Here is a 17,667-nt window from a genome sequence, read left to right as displayed (position 1 = left end):
CGCTAAAGAAAGCATGTCCGTACGCAGCGTGAAGTTTGCTGCTGGGATAAACTCCTCTTTGTGTTCAGTGCTTTGTAGTCTGTTTTCTGGAGCGCGAATCTGCATCTCTCTTGGAGCCTGACCTCTGACTTCTCTGTGTGCCTCCCTTTAATTCTTTGACTTAAAGTGCTGCAGTTGCTTTTGGGTAGTTGTGGGCAAAGCAGTTTTTCTGTTCTTCCTCTGTGAGTGTGATACCTCAAATATGTTCTTGCCAATTCCCAGCTGTGGGCTAGTTTTGTACTGACACAAGATATTCTTGGGTAAATGACAGATTTCCCTGAACTGAGGTTGGCGCTACTCACTTTGCACGTAGCTGTAGGCAGTGCGTGACATCGTTCTAGAGGGAGCCAGGAGGTGGTAGGAGTGGCACGCTGAGTGCATGCCCAAATTATGTGCTCCGGGGAGCAACACCTGGTTTATGAGACGTGCAGATGTTGCATAGGTGGTCCTCAGGCGCTTGTAGATTTTCGCATCGTTTCTACTGTGATTATCTATAGTGGTTCTGGATCGTCTGCTGGCACAACAGCAACCCTGGAAACCCCCCAGCTTTCATAACAGAACTTGTCTTTCCCTTTTGGATACAGCAGCTTCTTTAAATGTTTGTAACAATATGCAGCTGAATATATAGACAGTTCTTTCAACACTGAGTCCCCGTCTGACACAATATGTCTGCAGTTACTGCACTCAGGCTGTGTTTTGAAACCCTACTGTCCACAAGGCCCGTTCTTCAGGGAAATGGTATGGAGGGGGCAGAAATGAACATGCGCTGGGACTTCCTCAAGAGCTGTTGGGAGGCTCTGACAAATTTCCTGTGCTGTGCCTTGGGCACAGGAATATCGGTGATTATGTTTGAGACTTCTCCGTTGGCTTCCATGCAGAGATCTCAATTGTTTGGTTTTTTTTGAACTTCCAAAAATAAGCTTTCCTGTTCTTGTAGGTGTGTACTGCTCTTGGTTTAAGCACAAAGCATCTGAGATGCAGAGGGGTGGCAGGGTTTGCCTGCAGTGAGCCCAGAGCAGAATCCACTCTACTGGTTTTCCTGACAGGTACAAGTCACCAGAAGCTCCAACGGTGCTCTGGGATGTCTGAGTGCCTAGATTTCTAAAAATTCAAGTTGTAAGCCTTTTCACTTCCCTTGCTCCACTGCTGCTGATGCCCATTCCATTGCATACCTGCACATGAGGGCAATACGCTGTGTAAGACACAGAGTTGCAATTTCCTGGATGAGTAGTGTTATTTCTGTACTGTATTGCAGCTTGGCACTTCTGTTCTGCTGCTCCAGCGATGAGCCTGGAGCTGAAATTGTGTCTCGAAAATAGTAGTGATAGTGCAAGCAGGAAACTAGTACCTAACTGTGCACCTTCTGAGTACAGTGGCAGTCAGCATGACTACTCTGCTGAGAGCTGGAAAGGGGTTTTTTTCACTCTGTTTATGCTTGTGAGACATCCTATACTAGTGACAGAATTGACAAGAGCCCATGAAGTTCAAAGGTCTGTAATGCTCATGCTGGGGTAGTTTTGGTGCAGTGTCCCACTTGGACAGGAGTGGTTCCAGTTGTCATGGCCTGTCAGTCCTCTCTTTTCACTTGCAGCATAAAGCTATGCTAGAAAAATTAGCTGCTTCTGCTTTGTGCAGCTGTGTGTGAAACACTGGTTATCATCAGTCTTACTGAACTGAGCACATCCCTCATGTCTCCATCAGTGGCCCCTGGGTAAGGGACAGAAATACGGTCCCTGTTGACTCCTGTGGGGAACACTGCTGTTAGATCGATGAGTATGAAAGAACACCCGCAAGGAGGATAAAGGAATGGGGCTAGCAGGTATCTACAAAATAAAGTAGCGGGATTGCTGGGACAGAAGGTAGATACTGAGTTATCTACATGTCTTAGGAAGCTTTAACAATTTACAAGCGGCAAGTTGTATCTTTATAGTATCTTTATGGTATGTATTATAACAATATTGTAAAAGATAAAATCTTTATAATGTCCTGGTGAGCAAATCACTTTACATTGTTGGCATTCTCATGTCAACTCTTGCAGGCCATGAACATTTGCGAGAATCGTAATAGTTTGCAGACATGTTTATCACACATGTAGAAATCCACCTGTATAATGCAGCATGATAACTGGGCTCTTCACGAGGCAGACCCTGCACAGAGGTGGAGTTGAAGCATGTTGCATCCAAGGCGCATCTGCAGGGAGCGAAGCGTGAGGACTAGGGGAAAGGAGTTGTGGTCCAGGCCATAAGAGGTTGCCCTAAACAAAGAACTCCTCGACTCTTTTCTGTTGCCCATTGTGCAGAGCTTTAAAAAACACAGCTTAATCTGGAGATAAAAAATAAAATATTTAAGGTGAATAGAGAGAAAAATTATTAGAAGTAAACTGGAAGTGGTTGGGTAAGGGGGCTGCACGCTGTGTCTTTAAGGAGAGTTTTAGGAATGGGTAAGATAAACCTTTGTCAGGAATGATCCAAGTATATTTGATCCTGCCTCCATGCAGAATTTGGATGGTGATCTCTGGAAGTCCCTGGTGTTTCAGTGATACTGTAAGCAGGGCTTTTCAAGGTTATCGGTGGATAGCAGGCTGTGTATAAACAGAAAGACTCGAGACTCCAAGAGTGAGGCTCACTGACAGCACTCAGGAACAGCAGGCTGGGGGGAAGATCTGCTTCCTTGGAAGTAGTAAAAGATGGCTCTCCTGTGGTGCTATGCCCGGCACTCGATTTATTAGGGAGAGAAGATGGAGCTGGAACTGACTCTTCACCTGACCTTACATTTTTAGTGCCACTAATGAATTGCACAGGTCACATACTACACTAGTAGTTACTGGTGATTCTGTGCCCCTTATCTTTGAATACTCAAGCTATCTCGGAGAGCAGACTCATTCGTCTTTCAGAAGTTAGACATGTGAAGAGTATCTTAAAGCACATCAGCTTTAATGAGCAATTTTGGGCAGGCTAAGCCATTTGTCTTTTTATCTTATTGTCTTAAAACTCTGCAAAAACAGTGTCCATGTGAATGGAGAGAATGAAGCAGAAAGGGGCAAATGACTTGATCCAAAAAAACCCTAAACCAAAACAAATTACTTCTAAGCAGTATTCAAAATTGCAAAATCAAAATCCCCAGCTTAGGCACCACCTAGCTCCTGGAGGCATCTTAATTCCACAAATGCCTCATCTGCCTTTTTCTCTGTGTTTGTTTGTCTGGGTTTTTTTTAATTATTTTTGTTTTAAAACCCCTCAGGTACTTAGGTGCCTGCCCAAAACTGCTTGACTCTGATCATGATCCAGAAAGCAAGCACCCTGGCCCCTCAGCCTCCCCAGGCGCTCTTGGAGCACACCTAGCACTCACGGACACGCTAAGATCGAAAACCCAGTGGCAGCTGCCACTTTGTTTTGAAACATCTTATATAGCAGCCAAATGGTTGGAAGGCTCAGGGATCAAAACCTGCTTCTCTGTTTCATCCAACAGCTGCTTTATGCAGCACCCCGAGGGGTTTCAGAAGGGGGCTGGCCCCAAGAGTAAAAGCTGGTGGTCCATAGCCATTGCTTCCTTTGCGTACTCTGCTTCTTGCGCTGAGTCTGGAATAACCATCCACACCATAGAGCAGCGTATATGGAAATAGCAAAAGTGGCTCCTTCTCCTGGCTGTGGCTGGAGGGCCAATGGTTAGTGCCTTCTCCAGGAGAGGTAGGTTTGAAATGCCGCAAAGGGATGCAGGAATTAAAGAAAGTCTCCCGCTTCCTCAGGCTACTGTTTAAAAGCAGGGCATGCTGCTGCTTCCTCTGGGTATGGCTTGCTTGCTTGTGCACAAACGGGAGTGTGGCAATCTGATGGCAGAGGAGGAGCACTTAATTCTGGGTCTTGTGTGAGCGTAGGCAGTTCCCAGTGGCTCAGAGCAAGGTACGGAGCCCCTCAGGCAGGAAAGCTAGTGGCCTTTCTCTTCTGGCTGGCCCATGCTAAGCATGCTGACAGTAAGCGGCCCCATGCCTGGCAAGAAGTTGTTTTGGAGCCTCAGTGGTGTCTGACTCTTCTCAGAGGCCGTGAAAGCACCGAGGACCCTAACCCCGGCATCCGCCCTTGGAGCAAGGCCCTTAAAAGCTGGGTGTTGCAGTATACGCATCCCCGGTGCCAAGTCTTTTTTGGAGCTTGCTGCAAGTAACTTGTGCAAGGCGTCCTGCATAATGGCTTTGCAAAGCCAAAGCCCAGCCTGTCCAGTGGACCACATCCCTGCCTGCTTCTTGGTTATTCAGTTCGGCTAGCCTCACAGGACTGGAATAGGTTGCTTTTTCTCAAGTTTTTTGTTATAAAAAAAACCCCAAACTTCTAGTGTTGCTTCTGTGGAAAAGCATTTCTGTTTGTTGCATGGTGCTGGAGTGGGACTTGTCTAACCTGGAGGCTGGGGCCCGTCCTGCAGGACAGCGAGGAGGCGTGCCGCCCAGCCAAGCCCTGGCTTCGCTGGATCCAGCTGCAGTGGTTTAGGTTTCTGGCTGAGTCTGTCTGAAAGCGGCACAGAGCAAAACACAAAGAGAGGGAGGGTCGTAAGTACCGCCATTCTCTCCTGATAATCCCTTAAAAAATAATTGCGGGCCTAAACCTCTGGCCTCCAGCAAATTTTCCACTCGATTAGAGGCTTTTGTGAAGCTGGGGAAAGGGACACGCAGACTTGCACATTGTGCCGCTGCCTGAAACTTCCAGCTGGGATTTTTTCCATCAAAAGAGGATTTTAGTAAAACCATTATAAGGGGCTTAGTCACAGAAAAGCAGTTGAGCTGAGACAGGGGTAGATTAGCTTTAACATGCTTGTTTTTGGCACTAGGGACAGGGTGGAAGTTACACCCAGCCGCTCACATGCAGCCTCCCCCAGCCTCACTGACTCCCTGGCAGGTGTGTGCAGGAGATGATATGTCATGTGTGTCCCCAGTGTCCCCCTGGCACTTGCATCTGAAGCTGGCAGAGGTGAGGGAAGGGAGCAGGCAGCCTAGGCATGAGTCCTCACGCCGTGTGGTCTGGAAACCAAAAGTCACTGTCACTTGGTCGGTCTTTGGTGTGGTCTGGGTGCGTTTTTGCTAAGGGACAGGTGCCTCTCGGGAAGAACCGTGAGGGGTGATAGCATTTGCAGCCTTAAGGACCATGTACCGCTGGTGCCTTTGATCTGTATGGGTGGTCGCTGAGCGTCTCTGCAGGGACAGTCCTGGTGAAGATGTACACAGAGCATCTGTGAGAGCTGCAATCCGAGCTGTACCTGACATTGTGACTGGACATTGGCCTTCAGGGCTGTCAAGGCAGCGCTTTTTGTCAGCTCCAGTTTTGTTTGGTGAAACTGTCCATTGCCTGAAATAAAAGCCGTGATGGTGGCTGATGAGTCTGAACAGATAGGGATGGTGGTTCCTGCTGCTGGGAGCTCTTCCACAGCCCTCACTCGTACACCACAGAAGCACTGGGTGGCACAGCCTGGTGTGGGAAGAATAGGAAGATATCCTCTGCACTGTTTCTCTGTTCTGGCCCTCCCTCTCCAGGGCTACCTTAGGCTGGAAAACTCATTTCAATTTTCGCTGCTGCAAGTGGCAGAGGCCAGCAGGACTGGAGACAGCAGAGGTGAGCACCAGGCACTGTTTGGCTACTCATGAATTTGGGATGTTACCTTAGTAAAGTTGCTTTCACCTCTCTGTCCCCATTGGTGATGATTTGTCCCTTTCTGATGTCTGCATATGTAATAAGCTGTGCAGAAGGTGATTATTAATTCTAGTAAATTATCAGGTATATCTGCTTGTGAAAAAGACACCATCACCGTATCTGTAGCAGCAGCATGAGAAGTGGATTAAAAAAAACTATTCAAGCTTAGGTGCTAAAGTGGAAGGACATTCATATGGCTCCAGATACGCTGTGGGGATACCCCATGGAGTAACTGTACCAACAACACAGCCCAGCCCTGCACAACAAAACTCACTGAAATAATCCAGTCCTGCTCCATCACCGCTTTCACACTTGCATGCTTTACAAAAAAAAAAAGAAAAAAGAAAAAAGAAAATTCTTAGCGTCACGCTATAGATATCAAGAGGTGTGGCCTCCAGGCAGGAGCACCAGGTCTAGGATGGATGTTTCCCAGCAGGCGGCCAGTTCAGCTGAGGCGCATGGGTGTCGTGCAGCGATGGGCTGCGTTGACCACCCTTCCAGCTGTGCCAGCTGTGGCTTCCCGTCCTGGTTCGTGGTTCGAACCCTCAGGCCCCTTCACCGCCATCAAGTACCGATGGTGATGACGATGGTGATGACGATGGTGATGACGAGAGCAGCTCACCATCCCTCGGGGCTCCCCGCGCTGCTGTGCGCCCACCCAGCCAGGGCCGCACGCCTCTCCCCTGGTGACCCCCGAGCGACACCATGACCCCCTGCTGCGGACCGCTCGCGGGACAGCGATTTTAATTAACGAATGTGTGAAGCTGTAATTAACTGCAGCGAGAGGCGTCGTGCGGCGCCGCGGCCCGGGCTACACCGACCCGCCGTGCCCCGCCCCGGGCAGCCGGGCCGCGCTGTGGCGCGAGGGGCGCGGGCGGCACTCGGCGGGCAATGCTGCCGCCTGGCGGAACGGCGCGGCGCCGCAGGCGGAGCCCGGCGGGGGGCGGCGGCGGGGGGGCGGGGAGCCGGCCGGTCCCTGGAGGTGCTGCGAGGTGGAGAGAGAAATTCGGGGCTGTGCGCCTCTGGGTAGGGGGTGGGGATGCAGGGGGGGTGGGTGGGGATAAGGATGCTTCACCCAGCCAACGCATAAGCCCCACCGGTATCATGGGCAGCACTCACTGTTCTCTTACCCGTGCTGTCCCCGCCTGGTTTACTGGGTGGTAAACAAGCGGCCCGAGGGACCCCGTTGTACCCATCACCTCTGGCCAATCCACACAGGGATTGGTGGCACGTAGGGAACTTTGGCCAAGCGGCCGGAGATTTGCCAGAGCTGAGCAGCCGGTGTTGCGTCCCAGGCGGTTCCATGAGCCTGGAGGAGCTGGCACGGTCCACTCAGTGGACTTGTGATGGTGCATTTACTATGATCTCAAAGCGCAAAAATCAAGGCGACCACGCCAAGGGGTTATGCTTCAGTTAAACAGCACAATTTTATTGTTTGCCCGTAAAGCAGTGTGCGATAAGTAAAAAGACAGAAAGTGAAGGAAAAGATAAAGTAAAAAGAAAAAGGAAAGAGGATTATAGCTACCACCACGGGTCCAAGGCGTCCCTATGGTCCCAGGTTCAGGCAGCATCCCACCAGTCCTTCCGATTGTCATGATCCTTGGTGGGGGAGATCTCAAATTCGGTTGATAAAGAGTCCTCTTTTATGCCAAGCAATACACGTTGCTCCTCCTCTGGCCCATGGCATGTTGTCAGTCTCTGCCTTCTTGAGCAAGGTTATCACGCATGTTGTGGTTCATTGTAACAACAGTTGTATGCGACCTTATCGTAGTTGTTCCTTCCAGCGCCGGGTATCAGGGAGCGGCATAGTACTCCTTGTACCATGCAGTTCTCCTTCAGGGTCTCGGCGTCTCGGTGTCCATGAGGAGCACATTCCATCTCCAGGTCTCTATTAGCAATGTTTAGACAATATCATTCTGTTTAGACCGACTCTCACAGGAGCCGAGGAAACCAGCTCGTCTGTGGCATTAGCAACCTTACGGGATTTCTCCCCAACATGCTGCAGGAGAATTTTATAGCGCTGGAGGATGCGCATAGTTCACGCTGAAGCTGAGGCTCCGGGCATGCAGCTGTGGCTGTCACGGAGGGAGATAATGGCAGGGCCTTAGTGCTGCTGGGCGCTTGGCTTGCAGCTCACCAAACAGGGAGAGAGGCTGCTGGCCACGGAGCTGCAGCCAGCATGCCCCAGGGTGCTGTCTGTACACCTTTGGTGCCAGCCTGCCAAGCCCCTTCAGTTGCCCAGGGGTTGTAAAGCTGGGATGTTTTGGAGGAGAAGGAGGGGAAGGAGAAGGAGGAAGAGGATGAGCTTCATCCTGAAATCACTAAACTGAGCCCGGAGACACAAGACTCAAAGGAAGGAAAATAACTAGGAGTTGCTGCCCATTTCTAGATCTGTGGCAGAATAGGAGTTTGGTTTATGCCTCAGTAACCGTCTCATGTGGAAATACTTGCTCAGGGCATGCATCCAGGCCCTGGTATTAAACTTTTGACACCCTTTCCAAAGCACACCTCAGGCTTTAGGAAATCTTTTAGGAAAATCCCATTTCCGTTCATCTTTCTGTTGCAAGGACAGATTGGGTTTGGATTTCTTCAAAATCTCTATGGTGCTATTTCAGTGTGGGCTGCCATTGAGCTAATGCATTTGGTAGATTTAATTAAAGAAGGGTGAGAAGCACTAGCATGCCTGCCAAATATGGCTGGAGTCTAAGTTCTGGCACAGGAGTCCAACGAACCCTCTCCAGCTCTTTCTTTCGTGCAGCGTGGGGCTGGGGAATTGCGTGGGACAGCCTCGCTGGCTGGCTGTGGCAGGGAGCGTCACGCAGCAGAGCCAGCAGCTCTGGCATGGGGCCTCACTGGTGTCCTGAGGGGTCGTCACATCCAGCCTGCACCACCCGGCTGAGTTTATCAATGATCTCTTTCCTCCACAGAAGGCACAACTACAAAGCTGTTGGCTAAAAGAATGGGATTTCAGGTAGAGGAGGGAGAGAGAGAAAATAAAAAAGGGTCCACTTTGCTAGAAGCATCCTGCGTACATACGTGGCAAGGCTGCCAGACTGGAGGAACACCTACCCTTGAGCTGTTAATGGCAGCCTGTGCTAACTTCTAGCTTTGGTTCCAAAAAATTTGGGTGTCTTGGCCACCCAGCTCTCATTTTAACTCTTCCCTGACCTCCAAAGGGCAGGTTCAGTAGTAAGCTCTGTATTATCTAGCGCAGAGATCACCTCTTGTCCTAGCAGAGGCCCCAGGAGGTTTGCATGACAGCTGCCCCATGACCCTGTTATTTATTATCGGGGAAACAAAGGGACCCCAGAATCACCACAACAAACTGATTCAGTCGAACCCACAGCATGGGGCGGGAAGGTGTAACATGTATAAATCTGTCACGCACAGACCTCCCATATGCTAGTCCGCGGGCAGTAGGACCCAGGTGGAGCCGCCTTTTGCTCCCCATCTCCCAGGGAGAGGAGCCAGCCACTGGCTTGGCCAGGGGAGCAGCTGCTGCAGCAGCCCGGGGACCCCCTTGCACACGCAAGGCTTGGCCACAGCTTGCGAGCCAGCATCCCCCACCGCCGCCCCTCGGTCCCCGGCTGCTTCCTCTCCTGCCTGCTCCCTTCATCCTCTCTTCGCGTCGCTCCTGCTCTGTTCCGCTTTCTGCCACTAACTCTGGAGCGTGGCCCCTCTGCTCCCCAGAGCCACCGGTCCCTAAAGTGGGTCCCAGCTCCACCCTCCATCCTCCGTGGCCCAGCCTGCGTGGCTGCAGGCGAGGGACCCTGCAGCCCCAGCCGGCACGGCTGGCAGGGCTGGGAGTGCTTTTGCTGGGCGCAGCAGCAAAGGCTGGCACCAAAGCCACCACTAGGGCTCTGTGGGCTCCCTGATACTGATGGGAGACTTTCAGCTTGCTTTCAAATAGTGGTGTTTTGTTGGTGGGGTTTTTTTGTGGTTTTCTACCCCAGTTGCCAACTGAGTCATGTTCAGAAATTCAAGAGCGGCTGGAGAGTGAAAATTAAGTTTCCTTGTTACGCTCAGGAGTCATGGGGTAATTGGTCTATGGTTGTTGGCAATCGATTATTTATTTTAAGAAACCCTTTTCTTTACTAGTAAACACGTGTGTTCCTCCAGCCCTGGCCTCACAGAACAGGGAGGCACACATCTGTGCCTCAGGAGGTGCTGTCACACTGGAGCGTAAGGGGAAGGCGTGAGGAGCCCTTGCTCCATCTACGGGAACAGCCCAGGGTGTCTAAACATTGGGCTTCAGGGAGGCTTTGGTTTCGGCAGCTTCCTTTGGCTTGGGTTCTCCTTAAAGAGCATGCCAGGCCATGTGGGCAGTGCTTTTGGCTTGTTATTTTTACATGGGGAGAGGAAGTTGGGGTTTTTTGGGGAAAAAAAAATCCTGTCCTAGTTCTGATTACAGAACTTATGAGTACACAGATGTCCCATCGTTATCCATGTGAACATGGAGCTTAATAAGGAGATGCCATTTTCGCTCAAATCCAGCAGAAACTAACCTACCTTATGAGAGATGTATCATTTGACCTATCCCTGGCTGGAACTGCTGCCTACCCCAGGAACATTTACATTTTCAGAGGTAATGGGAACCTGACCTGGAATTCCCGTTGCTTTTAACATTCATACATACATCCTCTTTTTTTGGTCAAGAAGTTTCTGTAAACTTTTTCTTAATGCAGGAAAGACAGACCCTACACCTCCTTCCAAGTAGAGGAAGATGGATATAGTGTCAGGCTCAATTAGATCCAATTGTGGTGGCTTTCCCGAAAGCAAACAATGAAGCTTTTGTGATGGTCTCCCCACAGAAAGCTTGGAAGTCTTGGAAAGAAGGTGAGGTGGAAAAAAGAACACGCATCCCAGAGACTAAACCTCGAGACAGCCCAGGTCCTTGGGATGCGGAGGAGATAGTGTTTCTTTTCCGGAGGGCCAGAGCTGGGCACTATTCTCCCCTTTGAAATGCAGCACTGACATAAAAGGGGTGAGGTGGTTAGAGCTGGCAACAAAAGAAGTATGCCCAGTCCAACCTCAGCCAAAAATACCTGTGGCGGCAGAGGCTGAGCCCCCGGGGTGGGCGCGGAGGGGACCTCCGCATCTGTCCCACCTGGAGCAGCACCCCGGAGCCGCTGGAGCTGGAGCAGGGTAGCGCAGGGGGGAACAAAGTGGCCTGCTCAGCGCTGGAAGTGCTTAAAATGCAAATGTACAGGAACTTCAGACCATCCCCCTCCCTCCTCCTCGGCGGAGGAAAGCAGCTTAAATACAGCCAGGCCTGGAGAGGAATGTTAAAAAGAGGGGAAGAATCGCCCTCCTCCTTTCCACAGGGACCCGGCCCGGCCAGATTGAGTATGCATGACTGAGCAAGCAAGCAAGGACAGCTCCTCTTTTAACTTTCCTGAACAATGGCTCCGGCTTCTTCCACCATTTCGCATTCCCCCTCCTTCGAGGCAGGAAGGGGGCAGCGGGCGAGCCCCGCCGCCGGGCTGGGGGAGACGGGCTTTGTCGCTGCCCTGTAAGCACCGCTTAGCTCCATCTCCAGCAACAATAAAAAACCCACACCGTGGAAGGCTACCAAGAGACCCCATCAGGTTAAAAGTCATACATTGAGGCAAAAGATTATGGTATAGGACAAAGGACACCTTAATTATTCAAACTTTTTTTTTTTTTAACACATTCCCATTTTACTTCTTTAATCTTCTCCTGGGCAGCAGAAACCAGCCAAGCCATTTCAGATTTCCCAGGTCCTCATGTGCTGGTGAGGGCACCCTTTTTGGTGGTTGTCACTGCTGGGAAATGTTTTTATTTGATGGGTCTCCCACCCAGGGTGGGCCTCAATTTAAATCACAAAAAAAACCCCTTAGCTATCTACCTGGAGCTTTCAAAAATTAAGAAACACAGCCCTTCTGTACCCCCTCCCAAATGTCTTCGTCAGCCACCAAACACTCACTGGCTTGGCAGCGAGCTGCAGTGCTTTGGGTTTGTCTGACCTCAGACTGAGCTGACACTTCACACCGCCGGGCAGCTGAAATTCGTTTCTCCCCACAGATGCTGCGAGCGCCCTTGCAGAGAAGGCCGGTCCTCCCAAACCCCTTCCTTATGAGCTCTTCATGGTGATGTTACTCAACATCCTGCACAGGAGGCACCAGGCTCTCTTCCTTCCTTCTCCTCCTCTGTCGCTCACTGGAAAAAGAGCGAGCAGCCCCAAACCCCCGGCGTGAGTCGCACAGCATACTTACCAAACCCAACAGATAGACAGATAGATACACATCTTTAAAAAGCACAGACAACACAGATACAGCTTTTTTTTTTAAAAACATACTTCATATTTCCTCTTTTATTATATAAATATGTTTAACCTTTTACTGTAAGAATATAAAATGTTTTAAGAGGATCTTTGTTATTTTTTTTATACAAATTCACAAACAGTACAATTAATCCATAGGGGTCTCTGGGTTTGCGTTAACTCCGTGGTCTGGCCTGTTACTGTGGAGGATTCGAGATTTTGAAAAGATGAGCAAAAAAAAAAAAAAAAAAAAAAAGCCATGATATTTGTCTTTTTAAAAAAAAAGGCAAAAACAAAACCAAACCCAAACTTCCTCTTTAAAATAATAATAAAAAAAAATATCTAAAGACCCAGCTCCATTTTATTGACAGAACAGAGATAAGACAGATGAACTTCAGTCTCCTCCCCTTCACATTGCAGCCTCGGGGCCTGCAGGCCAGCTCTGCTCCTCTCCACCTACAAACAGGCAGCCTGGCATAGTGACCTTTTGTAGGTGATTTGGGAGGGGAGGGGAAAGCATTTGCATATATCTATATATATAAATTCTTTTTTAAACAAACTTGCATTTTACACATTTCTGTTAACAGTAGCCCAATCCTCAGCGCGGATTCTCATGTTACATGTTTGTGCTAGAAGAGTAAAAGCACAGTTTGGGTCCCCAGTCCCTGGTGAAGAGGGAAGGAGAGGCACAACCAGAATGTGAAGGTGGGACACAGTAGGATAAGCTTAAAAACAGAAATTAAAAAAAAAGGAAGGGAGGGGAGGGGGGGGTGGAGAAAAAGAAGAACAAACCCAAGGGGCATTATTCCAGTCTAGGCACAAAAATGTTTCAGTCTCAAAATCTCTTTCCTGTAAGAATTCCAGGGCTTTTTTTTTTTTTTTTTTTTTTTTTGGGGGGGGGGGGGAAAGGGGAAGTAACAAATTAAAACGAGGTAGCCAGACATCATATATATATTTATATATATAGAATATATTCAGCAGAAAAAAAATGTACTTAAAAATCCACAAGAACAGCAACTTCATATGTCTTTAAAAATAAAACCATGTAAGAAAATGAATACTGTAAAGAGGAGAATGAGTGAGGAAAACTGGGATCAGTTACAGGACATAAGCAAGGGATAGATGGGAGAGTAAGAGGCTGTTTTTGTAGCAGTAATTTTTTTTATGCATTTCAAAATAAGAACAGGTCACAGTATCTCAAATGAAGCAGAAATGAAGCTGGAGATTCTTCGTCAAGTCCCCTGGGTAGAGGGGAGCTAGCCACCCCTTCTACCTGCTCACCCCAACCCAAAGAGGAATGGATATGTAGCTGGATATGTCTATCCCTGTTGCCAAGAAGGAGGGGAGAAAAAGAGAGAATGATGAAAGGGAAGACGACTCTTGGTAACTCCTCAGTGTCCCCCAGTGCACAGGAAGGCTTAAGAGACTGGGGTCTCTGTCCAGGCCCCACAGAGGCAAGAGAAAAAGGAAATGGCATCTTCATCTCCAGTAGAGAGATGGGGGGAGAGAGAATGGAGTGCCTAGGCTTTTCCATTAACCATAGTGCAGGATGACACAGAAACATACTGACAAAAGAAAAGGCTGAAGCTATCCCTAGTCTCAGTGCAGTGGAGAACTGGAATAGTGGGAGGTTGCATCCGCCCACACCAGAGAAAATAACATGGAACTGGAGAATGAAAACAGATTAAAAAAAACAACAACAAAAAAGCCAAACAAAAAAAAACAACCCCAAAAATACCAATGTACCTAGGGAGCAGTATTTGTCACAATTCCCAATTGACAGGGGAGGGGCAAGCGCAGAGGTGGAATGGTTATTTTACTAAAAGCTGTGTCTGTGCCCAGCGCAGAATGACTGGGTGGCTGGGTACATAAGTGTAGCTAGGAAGCCTTTTCTGCTGTTGTTATTGTTTGTTCCCATCTCCATTCCCACTCTCCTTTATATTAACAAAAAATAATCTATCCTGGATACGTGGCAGAACAAGGGTCTGCCTTTATCCATCCTTAGTGCACAAGGGGATGGAATCAGGGAGTGGGGATAAAGAGGGGTGTCTCTAGCCCCAGTGCATAACGAATGTGGGCTTCTACCTCTTCCGCAGGGAAGGATGCTGTGAGGGAAGGGGGAGCTCTGTCTCCCCAGCGTAGAGCTGGAGGCGTGACCTGGAAAAAGGATAGGTGCTTTCTCTCCTCCTGCCCCACCACCCTTCCTCCTCCTCCTCGTCCAGAGCAAGGGTAGGTAGGCAACACAGAAGGGTTGAGGATATACACTCTTTCTCTCCATTTCTCCCTCCAGTGCCAGGGTGTGTGGGTAGCATGGCTCTGTGCATGCCCCTCTCTTCTCTCTTTCTCTCCTCCATTGCAGCAGTCAGTCAGTCAGTCAGTCAGTGAGTCCCTCCAGAGGAGATGGAGGTCTCGGGGTGCCCCCCTCCTCTCACCTGACCTTCTCGCTCTCAGTCATTTCCCAAAGTCCCAGGTTGAGCACCTTGAGGCAGGGCAGCTGGGTGATGCGCTCCAAGCCCCGCTTGGTAATGCGGGTGCAGCCGTAGAGATCGATGCCCGTGAGCTGGCTGAGGTGTTCGGCAATGAGCTCCAGGCCCTTGTCAGTGATGCGGACGCACTGGCCGATGTTGAGGGTGCGGAGCCCGTGCATCTGTCGCACCATGCGGTTGATGCCCTCGTCGCTAATGTGGCAGGAGCAGAGGGAGAGGGAACGCAGCCCATCCAGGCCCTGTGCGATATAGGCTAGGCTTTGGTCTCCCACCTTGTCGCAGAAGGAGACGTCGAGGCCGGACAGCCGCAGGCTGCCCATGGCCAGATGCATGATGCCTGTGTCACTGATGTTGTCACAGGAGCGCAAGTTGAGGCTGCGCAGGCTGCTCATGTGCGACAGGTGCAGCAGCCCCGCGTCCGAGATGCCCCCGCAGAAGCTGAGGTTGAGCTGGCGGAGGCGGCCCAGCCCGCGGGCCAGGTGCTTGAGCGAGAGGTCGCTGAGCTTCTGGCAGTCCTGCAGCGTGAGCTGCTCCAGGCCCAGGCAGCCCTCGGCCGCGCTGCGCGTCATGCCCGCCAGGTGCCCGATGCCCACGTCGGAGAGGTGCCGGCAGGAGCGCAGGTTGAGGCTCTTGAGGCGCTGCAGGCCCCAGGCGATGAGGAGGAGGCCGGTGTTGGTGATGTTGCTGCAGCCCCCCAGCTCGAGCACCTCCAGGCCCTTGAGGTACTGGGCGATGCGGCCCAGGCTGCTGTCCGTGATCTGCTTGCAGAGGCTCAGGTTGAGCGAGCGCAGGGAGCTGATCTCCGCCACGAAGGCGTGGCCCAGCCCGTTGTCGGTGAGGTTGTAGCAGCCGCTGAGGTTGAGGCTCTCGATGTCCGCCATGCCCTGGATCACGTAGCTCAGGCTGCGCCGCAGCGACAGGATCTGCACCCGCCGGATGCCCCGCGCCGCCAGGCTGGGGAAGAGCGAGGGGTTGGCGCGGCGCAGGTGCAGCTTGGCCTCCACGCCCCGCCAGACCGAGCGGTGGTAGGCGGCGTCCCGCCAGGCCGTGCACACCTGCGCCGCGCGGCCCTTGTCCCGCACCTCCAGGTACCCGAAGATCATGGCCAGCAGCTCGGGGAACAGGCACGAGATGTGCGTTTCCATCGCACGCCCGCGCCCGGCCGCCCCCGCCGGCGCCGCGCTCCTCCTCGCCGCCGGGCCCGGCCCGCTTCCGCTCGGGGCCCGCCCGCCTTCCGCTCCGCGCCGTGCCGCGCCGCGCCTCTGCTCGCCGCCGCCGCCGCCCTCACATCGCCGGCCCGGGCGGCGCGGCGCGGCCCGGCCCGCGGGAGACGCTGCTGCGCGACCGCCGGCCCGGCCCGGCCCCGCGCCCTGCGGCTGCCGCCTCTACCGCCGCGCCGGGCGGGCCGCGCCGCTGCTGCCGCCGCGCTGCTGCCGCCGCGCCGCCCCGTGCCGCATCGTGCCGCCTCCCGGCGGGCGGGCGGGTGCGCCCCGGCGGCGGCGGCGGCCCCCGCGCTCCGTCCCTGGTGCCGGCCGCCGAGCCCCGCCGCCTCCCTTTGTCTCCGCGCTGCCGCCGCTCACAGCCCCCGGCCCCGGGCCGCCTGCATCCCGCGGCGGCGGCGGCGAGAAGGCAGCGAGGGCAGGGGGTCGCGCCGGCCCGGCCCGGCCCGCCCCGCCGCCGGTACCGACTCCGCCGCTCCGGGCCCGGCCGCCGCCGGCCGCCTGCTCCGCTCCGCCGCGCGCCGCTCGCTGCTGGGCCCCGGCGCCGCGCTCCGGCCGGGCGGGAGGGGGAGGAGGCGAGGCGGGGGGAGGGGGGAGGAGGGAGGGAGGGAGGAGGCGGTGCTGGGCCGGGCCTGGCGGCGGCGGCGCCGCTCGCGTTACCCCCGCCCTCTCTCCCGTCCCCGTCTCTCCCCCCCCCCCCGCCCCCCTCGCCGCTTGCGCAATGGTACGATCCGGAACACTCCGAGCTGTCGCCCTGGAAACAGCGCGGCCCATTCGCTGCGCCCCGCCGTTAACCGTTGCTGCGCCGCCGCGGCGCCCCGCTGCCCGCCGCCCCCGCCCGCCTGCGCCGCTCCGCCGCCGTAAGGGGTGCGCGGGCCTCTGCGCCCTGCCCCCCGAGCGCCGCCGGCCGACGTCGCCCCCCTTCCCGCCCTGTCAGCGTGGGGAGGTCGCGGCTGGGCGTCGCGTTGTCACCCTTGGGTGACTCGTCCCCGGCTGGGCGGGGGCGGCGGAGCGCGCCGTGGGGAGGGTCGGGCCGCAGATGGCGGGCCCGCCGGCCCCCTCACCGCAGGCTTCCCTCCTCGCCCGCCGCCCGGCAGCCTGCCCCACGCCGCGGTTTGCCCAGGGCCGCGGTGGGCCGGCTGGAGAACGAAGCCCTGAGCTCCCTGGGGAGCCCGGCGCGGGCGGACCCCGTGAGGAGGGAGAGACGGCGGCCTGTGCCGCTGCGTGGGGCGAGGGGAGCACGGGCCACTGCCTCGCCGTGCCTGCGGGAGCACGGGCGGCTCGGCCTCGAGGCTGCGGGACAGCTTTGAGGACCAAAGATCGAGACCCCTCTGGCTGTGCGTGCCTGCAGGAGCCATAGGAGCGCGGCTGCAAAGAGCTCGGAGACCTGGGTAACTGTCAAGGTTGCTACACCTCTGGGTGGACCATTGCAGGGCCTCTGTGATAGGAAATGGAAAAACTTATGGAAACTGCTTTCAGCTAACGGTTTCCTTGAGGTAGCTCTGAAAATAATTGAAGTACTCACGTAAACCGAGCCATTTCAAAAAAGAATGTTTGAAATCCATGTTTCCTACAGGTCTGTAGCCTCGTGCAAGGGTGGCTGCACATGTTTTGACACTGGGCAGTATTGTGCAGCATTAAAAATGGGTTAAGTTCTACCAGAGATCAGGTAAGGCTTTTCAGAACAGTTTCAACAGAGGACTGCACATCTGTGCCAAAGGGCTGTAAAGAAAAAAAATAAAGTTCACATTTGTTCAGCACAACAGGGTGCATTCTTAATACCGTTCAGATTACTAAAATACTACAAAAATCAGCCTAGTAACCAATGTGTTTGCTGTACAGAGTTTCACTCACCTGAAGGGACAGGCTCTATTTAATCATCATCTAAATTTATCTGCTACAGAAATGCCTGTGGCTCCATCTCCATGTACAGATTCCGTATTTGTAGACTCTGTTGACTACTTAGA

The 17,667-nt window shown here is 53.0% G+C and overlaps 2 protein-coding genes across 2 annotated transcripts in view; one reads left to right on the top strand and one right to left on the bottom strand.

Annotated features, from left to right (window-relative positions):
- WNT5B (Wnt family member 5B) overlaps positions 1-17,667 on the top strand; it is a 76,431-nt gene that overhangs the window by 22,641 nt on the left and 36,123 nt on the right. The window lies entirely within an intron of this gene.
- FBXL14 (F-box and leucine rich repeat protein 14) lies at positions 12,945-15,727 on the bottom strand. Its single transcript, XM_040595524.1, has one exon. It carries the CDS (start codon positions 15,623-15,625, stop codon positions 14,423-14,425), a length of 1,203 nt encoding a protein of 400 aa, XP_040451458.1. The 5' UTR covers positions 15,626-15,727; the 3' UTR covers positions 12,945-14,422.

Source organism: Falco naumanni, chromosome 5 (assembly GCF_017639655.2).
Source record: "Falco naumanni isolate bFalNau1 chromosome 5, bFalNau1.pat, whole genome shotgun sequence".
In the NCBI taxonomy this organism is placed as follows: Eukaryota; Metazoa; Chordata; class Aves; order Falconiformes; family Falconidae; genus Falco; species Falco naumanni.
The sequence above is the reverse complement of the archived record's forward strand: the minus strand, read 5'-3'. Positions and strand labels throughout refer to the sequence as shown.

Excerpts from the sequence above, each read along its gene's own strand:
- FBXL14 (XM_040595524.1), bottom strand. The coding sequence starts at position 15,625 with ATGGAAACGCACATCTCGTGCCTGTTCCCCGAGCTGCTGGCCATGATC.